The following is a 14465-nucleotide window of genomic DNA, read 5'->3' on the forward strand; positions in this document are numbered from 1 at the left end:
CTGTCTATCTTCTGCTCTACAACATCATGATCCCTCTTTTTTGGGGGAGGCTGTTTTTGTTCCTTTCCTCTCAAGATGAAAAAGCCAGTAAAGAAAATGACTGAATAAAAAACCAAAATATCCTAGGGGAAAGAGAATCGAGGTGCTCACACGTAATGGGAGACATGCAAATTATTTTAAGTATCCAAGTTCCACGTGTTTCCTCAATAACTCATTCATCAAAATTTGACTTTAATATGACTTTTATCAGTTTGAGGTTATATCTCATGTTCTTGATTTTTGCTTAATATGGAAAACATTGCCCTCTAGAACCTTATTCACACAGTGGTGGCCTAGTGGTTAGAATGCAGTAGCGCAGGCTGATTCTGCTGGCTTCCAGCAGTTCGATCCTGACCAGCTCAAGATTGACTCAGCCTTCTATCCTTCCGAGATTGGTAAAACAAGGACCCAGATTGTTGGGAGCAATATGCTGACTCTGTAAACCGCTTAGAGAGAGGGCTGTAAAGCACTGTGTATATAAGTCTTAAGTGCTATTGCTATTGCTATTCTGCATGGGACAAGTAATGGGAAGAATGGGGGCGGCATTTCTCTCCCTAAATTTTACTTTATTCTTGGAAGAGCAGGGTGGGGAGGTGAGGAGGAGGGGCTGGAAATAGGGTTTCCCCATGGTTCCTCCCCAAACTAAGTGGAGTTAATTAGATCTGCCTGGGCATGTTTGTTTTACTATTCTTATTTTGTCATTCCCAGTATTCTAGACAATCTAGAGACAACCTCCACTGGGAGGTTGGGGGAAAAACAGCAGAAGAAAGAAATGCCTGTTTCTTAAGAGTCTGGCCAAGGAGATTGGGTTTACTCTTGATCCTCCTCCTCCTCCTCCTCCTCCTCCTCCTCCCACAGTCTCTTTCCCAACAGTCTCTTCTCTCTTTCTTAACATTTTAAATCTTAGTTACCTATGTAAAGGTAAGGGTTCTTATATACCGAAATACCAATATTTTATCCTAACCTGTCACCCCCACCCCCTGAATGTTGGGGTAGCTCTCTTTCCGCAGCCGTATAGGCTATGCTTCACAAGGTGCTCTTAACTCATGGTAGTTTACAAACAGCTTGTTGCCTACATCCAAATGTCTAGGTTTGCACCTTAGTTTGTACATGCTAAGTCATAATCAGACCAAACTGACCCCATGAAGGCTGGGCATGTTGTGTGAATTTAGCATTTAATGATAGAATGGACAACTTGTGGTCCTCTGGAGGTTTCTGCTCCCAGGTTCCCTCACCAGTGACCATGTTATTTAACCAGCACTGTTGGACATAGTTCAGCATCATCTACATATGGAAAACAGGTTGCAAATCTTGGCTGTTAAGAGGATAAAACTGCTTTTCGTGGTTTCCCTCCCCTGAATAGTATTTTCTTCTGTTTGGTGTGATAACAAGGAATGTGTTGGCACTTTCAGGTTCCAAGGGCCAGATAGATGCTCAGGTAGAGTGATGGATGTGCATTCTTGAGTGGGTCCGGAAGCTGTGGGCAACACAGAGTTAATCTGGTGTAACTAGGCCAGCTCGACAGCTTGCTCCTGCCAGGACCTTGTTTTGCCATATCTGGGCAGTACGCCAAGTTCCTTCTGGCCGCTGTGTAAAGTTGATGTAGTCAGAGCTGAAAGCCTCTGCTAAACAAATGGGGCCACTTCCCCTCAGGAAAACTAAGGGGGAGAGCCACAGACAAATCATTGTGGAAGAGAAGACATGAGAGGTGTGCACTTGGCTTCTACCTGCATGGCCTAGAAATTAAACATGGCATCTTGGAAAGGGGTGGGGAGACATTTGCTGCTTCAGAACAAAAGAGCTCAAAGTCGTTGGGTTGACTGGGTGCCAGCTCTGCCACCCACTCCTGGCCTTGACTCTGTTGGAGGAGAAGAGGGTATCTGAGGACACAAGGGGGACCAGGGAGGGAGGCCATATCATCAAGGCCAAGAGAGCACATGTTTTGAGAGAGGAGCTCTGCTTATTGGCATGTGTCTTGGGCAGTCAGCTCTACCCAGCCACCTTGGTTTGGAGAAGTTGCCACTTGAGGGGTCGGTCATAAATTATAAGCAAGGATGTTGACCTTGGAGGAGGTAAAGCTCAAGTATCTTCATTTGGGCACTTTTGTCCTGGTCTCCAACTTTCTTAGTCCCTCTTTCTTTGCAAGTGTTTTGAGAAGATAAAACGGATGGTGGGGAGAAGGCTCACCCTCTGGACTACAACAAAAGACATGGTTTGGCTACTTCATGCACCCAATTGCTTGTCTGGAACCCTGGGTAGATGCTGCCCATTGGTTCACCGTAGTGGTTTCCAACCTGGACAGCTTCCAGAAATATGGGTATGGACCTCAAGTCCCAGAATTTCCCACCAGCATGGGAATCGTAGAAGGCCACATCTCTGGAAGCTTCCCAGGTTGGGAAATAGTGTGCATAATTCTGGGATGGACAGTCTGAATTCGAATAAGAAACTTCCTGTGTTTCTGTGCATCTGCTAACGTCTTGCTTCCTGCCTGCTTCCTTCTAGTCTATCTGCTGCTGTGACATCTGAGAGGCAGCGACCGGTCTCCCTGTGTGGCCTTGGATCCTGCACCCAGCCCCTTCACCTCCCTGTAGCCAATGACCCCCATGAACCCAATGAAACCATCGCTCCCTCCCACCCCGCATGGGTGAGTATGATACAGCTCGCCTTCTCTATCAGCTTTATACATGCCTCTTTTCATCTGACCCAGGAGGTTTGCTGTTTGACAATTCTTGTAATGTGGGCACGGGACTCGGCATCTGATCTCTTTCCTTTCATTAATGCCTCCAACCCTGAGGGTTGCAAAAAGGCCAGAAATACAATGGTGCCCTTGGGTGGCATGCAGAGTTTCCCATCCCTGAGTGAGCAGCAATTCTTCTTTCCCATTTGGAAGTTACCACCTAATAAAAGGAAGGGGGTACATGCAGTCCTCAAATTACAGCCACAATAGGAACCAGAATTGCTGCTGTTAAGCAATTGTGCCCAATTTTACAGTTGTTAAGCGAATCACTACAGCTGTTAAAGCAATCATGCAGTTGTTAAGCGAATCTAGCTCCCCCCTTTGACTTTGCTTGTTGGAAGTCAGCTGAGAAAGTCGCCAATGGTGATCACGTGACCCCAGGATGCTGCAACTATCGTAAATACACGGCAGCTGCCAAGCACCTAAATTTTGGTCACATGACTCTGGGCGGACTGCAGTGGTTGTAAGAGGACTGGTTGAAGTCATTGTAACTTCACGCAGCGGCTAAACGAAGGGTTGTAAGTAAATTGAGGATTACCTGCAAGGTGCACTTTCAATTGGCCTTTAAGGAGATTAGCAGTGTCATAGAGTTGGGATAAACCAGAATCTGTTGCAGTTCCTTGAATTTTGGGATGAGGGAATGGCTAGTTTAAGCTGCAGACTGTATACTTCAAGGTACTGAAAAGGTGATTATATAAAATGGGTAGATAGCAAAATAAGGTGTGGAGGGCTGCTGCTTACCTCCTAAGATCTGCCCCACTCTTACTTATGAATCCTAAGCTTCCTCTCCTCCGTAGGGTTTAGAGGCTGCATTGTAGTAAGCCTGTAAGTCAGTGGTTCTCAACCTTTATAGTGCTGCGACCCCTTTAATACAATTCCCCATGATGTGGCGACCCCAACCATAAAATTATTTTCGTTTTAAATTTATCGCGCCTGAAGCCGTATTGGCTAGCGATCTGAACTGCTTGCGATTGCCTTGAGGACGGAGGCATTAAAGCGGAGACTCCTCTCCTATTAAGTTTATGGCGCCTGAAGCCAGATTAGGCTAGTGATTGGGAGTGATTGCAGCTGGCTTGAGAGGGAGACATCAGAGCAAAGATTTCTCTCTTTTTTAATCCATCGCGCCTGAAGGCAAATTCAGCTAGCGATTTGAAGAGCCTGCAGCTGGCTTGTGAAGTCAACCATTGGAGCGCGATTCTTCGACTCGCAAGTATACTTCCCATATTTCCGATGGTCTTAGGCGACCCCTGGCAAATCGTCATTCGATCCCCAACGGGGTCCCGACCCACAGGTTGAGAACCGCTGCTGTTAGTGCACAAAGCAAGAGTCACCAGAGGTTCTGGAAAGCACACGTCCCTTTAAAACTGCAGTTTTCCTCTGCAATTTTGTTGTCTTCCTCCTGCCTGGAATTTGCTGAAAACAGAGGCTTTGTTTTATGATCATGACCCATAACTATCTAGCTATCCTATTTTTAAAAGTTTGCTCAGGATGGCTTGCTTGTTGTTTCCTCATATCCAGTTGTAAATACTACCCCTTTCCCCCCCCCGTGCCCCTTCTCTGAACGCTTCCCCAGAGGTTCCTAATTGCTGACATGGCACATCAGCCGTGTGTTGTTTTGTTTTCCTTTCTAGTGATGGTTCATATGCCTACGAGTCAGTTCCTTGGCAACAGAATACCAATCAGCCTGCAGGATCTCTCTCAGTGGTAACCACTGTTTGGGGCGTCAGCAACACATCCCAAAGCCAGGTACCCTTTGCAGCCTTCAAAAGGGGGGTGGAGAGAGGACAGTGGGTGGATGGATGGGGAGTGGATATGGGGCATCCAGTTCAACCCCCTCTCAAATTTTGCTAAAGTAAGACCCTGGAGCAGATGTCCCTAGGCCGTTCTTTTCTACAGGGGGTGGATCAGAGAATTGATTTTCACTTAAAATTATATTTGAGCCACCCCCTTTCAACCTTCATGCAACTCTGTGAAGCAATACATGGAAACAACAATATCAGACTAGCAATTATCACTAAAGCCAGTTGCCCAGAAATACAATTCATGAAAAACTTGTCTGAGAAAAAAGGTGAGTTTTCACAATCAAGTTTTCTTTCTTTCCAGCAGAGGTATTTCCCCCCCCCCCCCATAAACATACTTTTTCTCAAAAAGGCACCTTCAGTAATGCAGGTAAAGGGACTTCCACATCTCTGCCAAAAGGGGGACCAGAAACAAGTCATCTTCATGACAAAATTCCCAGTGGACCCTTCTGCTACCCCTGTTCCAGTTTGATCCATGAGGTTTCACATTAGCAGAGAGAGCTGGTAGATAATCTACCAAGAATCACACAAGGGATTTTCCCTGCCAAGCCCCACCCTACCCCACCCCAATTCCTGATACAAAACAGGTTAAAAAAAAGATAAAGTTTACTTCCAGGTCTAGTACCAGTCTTTCCACATAAACGTTTTATTTTTGTTTATCTAAAACTCATCTACTAGCTTGAGGTCTATCTTCTGGTACATTTCAATCTTCAACTGTTTTGCAAGGAATGAGGCCATACTATGCAAAGTGAAAGTTTCCAAAGGAAGTAGCTATGTTAATTTGTTACAGTAAAGGAAAACGACACAGAGAGGCATTTAGCATTTTAGACTAATTAGTTTTCACAGTTTCATTTTGGTAAAGCCAGAAGCTCAACCGACAAAACAAACTTGAAAATGTTTGTGGCTTAAGAGGAGATAAAATTATTTGTTTAAGGCGAGCAAGCAATATCTAAAATGAGCCACATGTAATTTCAGTTCTGTGCCCTGCAAATTTTACAATTTAAATTAATAACACAATTCTAAACATTCCCTCCATGTTCAGTAGGTCTCCTTCACACTTAAAAGCAGTTAAAATTGTCACTGTGAATGTGCTTTCCTGGGAAATGAGTTTCTTCAAATTCATTTGGGACATACGTCTGAACAGGCGTGAATTGAATATTGATTCAACATCGTTCATTAAATGTATATTCTACTTCTCCTCCAGGAACATAAAGCTGCATTTTAGTAGTTCTTCCTTCTGTTTGTCCTATAAGGCTGTGAAGTAGGCTAGTTGTGAGATAATGTCTGGGCTAAAGTCTGGCAGTGAACTGTGAATGGACTTCACTGGGCTTAACCTTAATTTATATTACTCTGATTCTTTTTCTGACATCTGCTGGTGAAATACTAGATTCACCAGGAATTACCAAACATGATCAACCAAAGTCTCATCTGATGAGTAAGAGATATTGGACTTTTCACAAGCAACACAACAGCTTCTTTCAGCTTTGAGGCCTTGCAGGGAAGAAATTCACGTTTGCTTTCATTTGATCTCTTTAAATGGAATCGGATCTCAGAATTACCTGAATCTCATCTAATTTCAAATGAAAGGAATTCAAAGAAATAACATTTGTAAAACTCAGAGTAATATAAATTAAGGTGTTGGGTTAAGCCCAATGAAATTCTTCTGAAAAAGTCAGGAAGCACAACCTTCCTGACAGTCTTTCTAGTTGTTTTCTGGGTTCCTCTCTTCACTGATATTTAACTTAACAATAGCAGATATTTGTTATTTACTCCAGATTAAATAGCCTGAGCAATTCCAAAGTTTGAGGTTTGGAAGACACATTGGCAGCAGGTATCTGGCTAGGGTGGCCCATCCCTAATTTTTCTTTGTCCTATAAATTTTATGTGGTTTTTAAAAGCTCAAAGCAGCTCCCTGTTTCTCCCTCCCCATTCCCCCATACATATCATACTTTTAGGGGTTACAAGCCTGAATTTACTTAGTCTACAAAGAAATGAAAGAGAAACCCAGTTGACCTCTAATGCTTTTTGCAGCAAGTTGCTGAGATTCTCTAAGAAAAAGAATTGTCAGTTGTCCTCATATATCTGGGTGTTGATAGATGCATCGTGCAGAGAAAGCTGCTAGGGCTGGGTGTAAACTCAATTCTGATACAAAAGAAATTTCTGGACTTCGAGTGTGTGTGGAAACACCTGATTCTTTAACTGTCTGGATTTGGATCTCCTATCTCATACCTCTTCACATCTTGCTAGACCACAAGTTGATCCTTGCATTGCTGATCTAGTTGAACTTTCTCTCCTCCCTTGATCTTTTGCAGGTTTTTGGAAACCCCATGGGTCCTGGAGGAAACACTGCTGGTAATCCCATGATGCCCAGCGTGGCCAGCAGTGGCTCTGGCATGAACTCACCACAATTTATGGGACAGCAACCTTTCCCTGAGGGTTCCACAGGCAAAGGTTACGTGCAACCTGGGATGTACAGTCGCAGTTCATACCCTGGAGGGCCAGGCTTCACCACAAGGTAGGTCCCGGTTGGCAAGTTGGATCAGCAGATGTGGCGCCTTTGATGGGAAATTATTAACAAATTGTTAATTTGTTGAAACAATCACAGTGAGCAGAGGTCACACCATACATGAAGCCCCAAGCCTGTCCTGGATGAGTTACACAACAGTGAATTGCTCACAAGTAAATATATGACCTTCCTATCATGATGTCCTGCTAAGATTTCACCTGGTTGATTGTTCTTGGAACTAGTAGTGTGCAATCAACTAAACAAGCGATTGTGCACTGAACCACCAGGAGAGGTGATTCATTGGTGGCATTTTTGCCTGCCCATGGTGGTTTTCACTGAGCTGTTGAGTACCCATTTGTGTTTCATTTCTTTGTTTGGTGCTCACTTCAGAACTGATGGTCTTCTTGAAGGCAGTAGATTTGATTATAATCTGAAAAGATAAAAGTCCCTAGCAAACAAACTGAAAGAGGCTTTTCAGAAGGTCGTCTGTGCACATCTACAAGTGAGAGAGATCTCCCACTTGTAGGGAAGTTTCTCATATCTCATCCTTTCTCCTGCATGGAGACCTTAGCTCCAATTAGCATTTTTCAACATCAGCAGTTTAGTTAAATCAGGGGGCAGTGCTATGCCTGCCTAGAAATTAATCCTTCTCAACAATACAGCTTATTTTTGAACAAAATTGTCTATTGATGATTAAACATTCACCCATTCACCCATTTAATGATATCTGAGGCTTGGAAGGAACTTCTCCCTGCTTCTCTCACTCATATCTGGCAAAAGATGGCATTCAGTTTAGCTCATTGGAGCCACACGGTCCTTATTTGAGTTTTCTTGTTTTACATTTCTAAGCTGCCTCAATAAAGCCAGAGAATGAAAATCCCAATTGCTTTTCAGAATTTAATATTCTCCACTACACATGCTCAATGACTGCCTAACCCTGTCTATAAAAGCTGTCCTACCCTAAAAACAGAGGTCTTGTGGTGTTCTGGAACTAAGTTGCAGCATTTGACAAACATACCTGTAAGTGCAGTCTTCAAAAATTACTTTCGAAGCACCTGGTTACATCATAGGCTCAAAGACTCCTGGAAGTCATGCCATTCCATGCAGTTCCAAGTACAGGGATACCTTGGTATTCATCATTAATTGGTTCTGGGAGGCACGCTGAGTACTAAAAATGATGAGGGCCAAACAAATCACGTGACTAATATGTGATCCCTTGTTTCGGCTGGAAAGAATGTCAAGTCATGAGGTAGCCGACACCGACAGCTTCCAGCTTGTGCACCACGAATCAAACAAATAACAAGTATTGGGACAAAATTTATGCACCAAAATGCATCAAGTACCAAATTCGACAACTTTTAGAAGAGTTGAGTACCGTAGTACCCCTGTATTTGTTTTCGTCTGGCTTGTCGGTGTGATTTCTGACAGACCATGAATTCACAGAGTTTGGGGTAGTGCATAGGGGAGTACTAAGGTTAAGCAAATTGATGCTCCTTTTGAGGAGTTGCAGAAATATTTCCTGTGGTTTGTAAACCAGAGTTTGTGTGACTAAGCAAACCATGAGTTAGTGGGAACCCATTTTGAGAATCTCCCCAGCTACCCACCTCTGTCCATTCTCTCTCTCTCTTGGGAAAAAAGGTCATTTTCTTCTTTCCCTGGAATCCTAAATAGTTACAACATTCCTTCTTTAACGTTTCCATATAGTTAGTGAATCAGCCCCATGTGCCGTGAGAGGAGGAGTCACCAGAGAGATAGGAAGAGATGAGTTTGTTAGTAATTGCACCCAGAGTCAGCCCCTTTCTGCTATGCCTGTTGCCAAGTCAGTGGGAGAAAGGGTGTATAAGTGTGATGGCCATCTCATAGTCACAGGTCCGGTTGCCTAATCTCCCAGACATTTTAGTTGTGCATCATCATCTTTCCTCGCCTGAGTGGGCATCTCAGTTCCTTCCACTGCATGGAAGCTGAAGATACAATGGGAATTTTTACTGCATCTCCAAAACATTTTACCAAGGCGTAGAAATCTAGCCTGCCATTACCATCTGAGGAATTGGGTTTGGCAACCATCATCTGTGTCGTGTCCCACTCCTCCGCTGACGGCCGGGTCCGGGAAATCCGAATCAGGCTTGCCTCTGCAGCTCTGCCCAAAGTCCTAGCAAAGTCCTCAGAGCAGGAAGGAGACTAGTAAGTGACTTCAGCAAGATAAGTTCAACTTTTGCCTGACTCAGAGACTGCCAGAAAGCAGGTCCTTTATATAGGCCATGGGGTGTGGCTCCATGACTCAGCACTCATTAAGGCCTGCTCCTCCCTTCCTTCTGTTGCCTCCGCCTCTCCAATCTTCTGATGCGAGGGTCACTCCAATCAGCTGTTGTTGGGAGTAAACCCTCCTCAGGCTCACCTGCTGTGGAGGAGGGGGAGGGGTCTAGCTGCTCCGTTTGCCTGGGCATGGAGTCAGGGCTGGGGCAGGGAGATGCTCCTTCTTCTGCAGTTTGTGGGGGCATGGAGCCAGGACTTGGGCCGGAAGGCATACATTCCTCAGTGTTGGGGAGCAGGTAAGAAGGCCCCGGCTGCTCTGAGGGCGGGCAAGACACAACAATCTGGGAGCCTAGAAAGAAGCATGCTTTCTCTGTCTCTCCCTTTTTAATGTTGAGCATCCCACATCTTAATTATATTTCTTGATTTCCTGTGATCTTTTACTTGCCCCATGCATGCATACATACCTATCCAACCACATTCGAAAATAACAAGTTATCACAATATTTGCAGTTATAATTTGGACAGGAATCTCAGAAGCTGAGAGCAATGTAATATATGACCAATAGTATTTGAGATTAAAATATTCATAGCCAGTATCTTTAAAAAACAGGACGCAACGCTAGGCCTTCTGTCTGTTCCATTCACGTTTCCTAAATGTCACGATTCCTGTACTTGTTTTTCCTCCATTTAGCAGCAGTTCCGAGATCCCTTAATCCAGAGGTCCCCAACTCCCGGTCTGTGGACCAGCACCGGTCTGCAGCATGTCAGCAACCAGGTTGTGCAAACAAGCAAAGCCCCATCCACAGGATGTAGGCAGCATGCAAAACCACGCCCCCTCTGGACCGCGGAAAAATCTTTCTCCACGGAACCAGTCCCTGGTGCCCAAAAAAGGTTGGGGGGCCCTGCCTTAATTTGTCCTGGAGTTCCAGCCATTTGAAACCACGGTCTGTGCAAATGAGATTCTAAGGACTTCCAACACTAGATTGTGGCCATCCTTAGAGTGTACAGAACATATGCCAGGTGGCTATAAACCCTGTCTTTTCTCTAGTTATGCAGGGAGTCCAAACGGCCCAGGGGGAATGGGCATGCCTTCTCATACTGGGAGACCCCCGGCAGACTTCACCCAAGCAGCCGCTGCAGCCGCTGTAGCAGCTGCAGCTGCCACAGCCACGGCCACGGCCACAGCCACAGTTGCTGCCTTGCAAGAAAAGCAGAGCCAGGAGCTGAGTCAGTATGGAGCGGTAAGCTGAGCATGTTTGTTTAATGTGGGATAAGAGTGATGGAAAGTGCTAACCAGATGGCGGAAGAAATGCATGATGGGAAGAGACGTGCCTCTATTTATACTTTGTGATACGAGTCCGAGAGGCAGAATTATGAAGCATTCAGTAGCACCTACCCAAAGATGGTGCCACTTCAGAAAGTCAAGGAATCACATGCAGCCAGTCCACAAGTTACAGGTTGTCCACTTCTGGAATGCTGGATGAGGATAAACTCTCTCCTCCTCTTTCTGTTCTCTGGCCAGAATATGGATTGAAGTCAAAGAATGAAATTGTGTGAATAATACAGGGCAGCAGTGCTGTGTGTTTTTTGAAAGTAACTGAGGAGTTCCTATCACCATGAACAATGAACTGAATAAGAGTTGGAAGGGACCTTGGACCCCCTGCTCAAGCAAGAGATCGTATACCATTGCAGAAAAGTGACTGTCCAGTCTCTTCTTTAAAGCTTACAATGATGGAGCACCCACAACTTATAGAAGGCAAATTATGAGGTAGATTTCTTCTCTTTTGCTGCAGGGATAGACACAGGCGAAAGCCGTGGAGACAGGAATTATGTAGAAGGAAATTTCATTTGACATATCCGTAGAGAGGTGTTCAGTCAAGAGATGATATTCCCTGTCATGCTTAGAAACCAGGTCTTTCTGGTTATCTGCAAGGAAGCCAGGATCACAGCATTCTATAATGTTGATCAAGATGACCTTCAAACTTTCATATGGTTCCCTGTGAACATCTGAAACTAGCTGCACTGTTCAAGTATCAACTCTTCCACTTTATTGTTTATTTTGACCGGTAACTACACTACATCCCCAAATATTTCTCCTTGGCTTTTATTTGGCCTTTCTCTTCCTTTACTGAAGTGCCAGAGATCTTTTGTCTACAAGTAGACACAGTGTCATTCTTTGGATCTAGCCTTCAGCAGCAGCTTTAGGGTATGGAGTGTGCACATAACAGGAAGGCAGCCAGTGGTCCATCAAAGCTAGTGTAGCCGATGTAGAAAAATAAATCTTGGTAGTCAGAATACACAAAGAAGGGAGGGGGAGTTAATTAGCTTTTTGGCCCCAAATCTACCCATCAAAATGAGGGGCCTGATAGTTGTTCACTGAGAAATGAGCACCGTCAACTTTACAAGGTCTTACAGTTGAAGTAAAAGTGAGGAACCTGCAGACGAGACTGCTATGGCTTACAGCTGATGCGCCATTTTGTGTTTGTCTAGTGCTGAAATGCCAGCTGAATTGAATAGAAACATTAGAATTGTGACTACTATAACATCCAGCATGGTGTAGTTGTTCCTACAAACCCATTTCCCTAAGATCTGGCTTTGTGTCGAATCCTGTTTAACTTCTTCCCCTTTTCTTTTTCTGGAGATGGGTGCCGGGCAGCCTTTCAACAATCAATTCCTCCCTCATTCGGGGCCTCGAGGACCAACTGTACCTTCCGGGATGAATCCAGCCAACATGTTGAATGCCTCCGGGATGTCACCCATGAACATGAACACAGCAAGGACTCCTACAATGAGCGCCCTGTACGCTGGCCAGAGGATGCCACAGCATGGCTACCCTACTCCACCACAAGGCCAGCAGATACCCCGGCAAAGTGTCAAGAGAACTTATTCCAGCGAGGTGTGTTATCAAAGGTGGAAGGGTTTTGGAGCTCAGTCTTTGAAGCCTTAGAGTACAACCTGCGTCCTTTGCCAAGGAGTGTCAGTCTTCCCCATCTGAGGGTTGTTCCATTGTGCTGCAGCTATAATTCTAGAATTTCCAACTAACGTGACCTTTGGGATCTGGGCATACTTCCAGTATGCCAAGTGTGAGAGAACAGGAGCAATGGTTGTGTTTGAGACAGTAAAATAGCTGAAGCAGCCTAAGACAAATAGAAGAGTTATTCACAAAAAGAAGTAATGAAGGAATAGGGGTTACACTAGAATTAAGGAAGATTGGTGTAGTAAACAGTGAGTACTCGCGTTTGAGTACCTGTGGATGTGTTGCCTAGAGACCAGGTCCCAGAGCGCAAACTTTGCAGAAACTAGTCAACATCCTACATCCAACTACAAGGCAGTCTAAGGAAAAGGAAAGGATAAAGCAGAAACAGGAAGGGAAGGAACTTGGGATTCTTCCTACCCAAAATTATAGTAGTCCATGACTTACAACAGTTCATTTGGTGACTGTTCAAAGTTACAACGGCACTGAAAAAAGTGAGTTATGACCATTTTTCACAGTTACAACCTTTGCAGCATCCCCATGGTCATGTGATCGAAATTCAGAGGCCTGGCAACTGACTCGTATTTATGGCAGCTGCTCGGTCATGTGATTGAAAGTCAAGCAATTGACTTTGCTTGCCAGAAGGGAGTCAATGGGGAAGCCAGATTCACTTAACAACCAGGTTACTAACTTAACAACTGCAGTGATGACAACTGTGACAAGAAAGGTCGCAAAATGGGGCAAAACTCACTTAACAAAGATCTCACTTAACAACAGAAATGTTCACTTGTGGTTATAAGTTGAGGGCTACTTGTACTCCTAATTTTGGAGCTCACTAACATGGGCTCCAACCATAAAAAAATCCGTGACATCAAGTGTTCTGCCCCACTCCCACCAGAAGACACACGGATTCTTTTATGGTTGGGTGGGACAAACATTTTTCCAGGGTTTGATGAGTTATGGGGCCAGTGGGTAGCAGAGACGAAAGACATCCTTAAACACCCCCAGTTGATTTTTCAAGGAGATGCCTCAACTCACCGAAATCTTGAGGTGTACTTCTTGTTAATCCCTTCCTCAATTTATTATTTTAAAAGCAGTTTACAGATTTAGGCAACATCATTGTATGTGGCTATCACTCTCAGCTGCCTTTTTTTCTGGATCTCTTCCAGGGTTATCCAGGACAACAATATATACAAAGTGGCCAGTATCCCACTCAAGCCGGACAGTATGCCACGAATGTGCCTCAACCATCTGCTCCATCCCCCTCCTATCCTGGTCACCGGTTGCCACTGCAACAAGGAGTGAGCCATTATCTCTCTGCCTCCAGTACTAGCGGCCCATACTATAAGGTACTCCGTTGCTATGGTAACAGCTGTACCAGATTCTCAGTGAAGGTGAAAGAGACCTACAGACATTCATTCTGTAAGGAGAGAAAGCAGATTCCTAATGGAATGATGAATGCATCAAGAGAGCATCTCCCTAAGGAAGGAGGGCGATATCTGTATTTCCAATGGTTTTTTGCTATTATTCTGGTGAAGGAAAGCCTCTTCCAACCTGGGTGGCCTTCAGATGTGGGATCTTCAGCTCCCAAAATTCTGGGCAATGATCATGGAGAATTCTAAAGTGGGAAACCCACAATCCTGAAAATAGTCAGTTGGGGGAAAAGTGGCTTTAAGGTTCTAATAAAATATTCTGTTTGTTCTAATCTTCAGCTAGCAGTCATAAGAATAACTCTTCCCAGCCAGAGTCAGTGCAGGTTGATTGAATAATTTCACAGGGCAGAAGAAAATGTTCTCTCAAGGTTATCGAGTAAGCCAGCAATAAAGCAAAAAACATTGTTTCTTGATACTTAATCCAATGCAGCCAATTGTGCTTGGGGAAAATGGATCTAGATCCTTTTTCTGTTAGTTCACTTAACCCCATCTCATGCCTCTTGAATCTTCAAGTTGTGCTGAAGTATAATTTAAGGTGGTGGTTTTTGTCTGGTTTACTGCATTGTATGAATCTAGTCTTTGTAAACCTTGGTTGCAGTTTAGTTCAACTATCCTCAGTCTGGTTCTCTTTCAAATAGATTTGATTTCCCTTCTCCAAATCCGTAGCCAACATAGTTTTTCAGTAGAAAATCTGCAGAAAACGCTGTTGGGCAAGGCTATCTTT

The 14465-nt window shown here is 44.4% G+C and overlaps 1 protein-coding gene across 5 annotated transcripts in view; it reads left to right on the forward strand.

Annotated features, from left to right (window-relative positions):
* Positions 1-14465, forward strand: part of ZMIZ2 (zinc finger MIZ-type containing 2) — a 101238-nt gene that overhangs the window by 54764 nt on the left and 32009 nt on the right. For 3 of the 5 annotated variants that reach the window (XM_058194013.1, XM_058194012.1, XM_058194011.1), the window contains 6 exons: positions 2542-2683; positions 4408-4522; positions 6888-7090; positions 10383-10575; positions 11976-12230; positions 13478-13657. In XM_058194013.1, the coding sequence (XP_058049996.1) occupies positions 2634-2683; positions 4408-4522; positions 6888-7090; positions 10383-10575; positions 11976-12230; positions 13478-13657 (996 nt within the window). In that variant the 5' untranslated portion in view covers positions 2542-2633. Of the gene's footprint in view, positions 1-2541; positions 2684-4407; positions 4523-6887; positions 7091-10025; positions 10110-10382; positions 10576-11975; positions 12231-13477; positions 13658-14465 lie in introns of those variants that run through there. The other 2 variants (XM_058194015.1, XM_058194016.1) reach the window with 2 other exon arrangements.

Source organism: Ahaetulla prasina, chromosome 9 (assembly GCF_028640845.1).
Source record: "Ahaetulla prasina isolate Xishuangbanna chromosome 9, ASM2864084v1, whole genome shotgun sequence".
Taxonomy (NCBI): domain Eukaryota; kingdom Metazoa; phylum Chordata; class Lepidosauria; order Squamata; family Colubridae; genus Ahaetulla; species Ahaetulla prasina.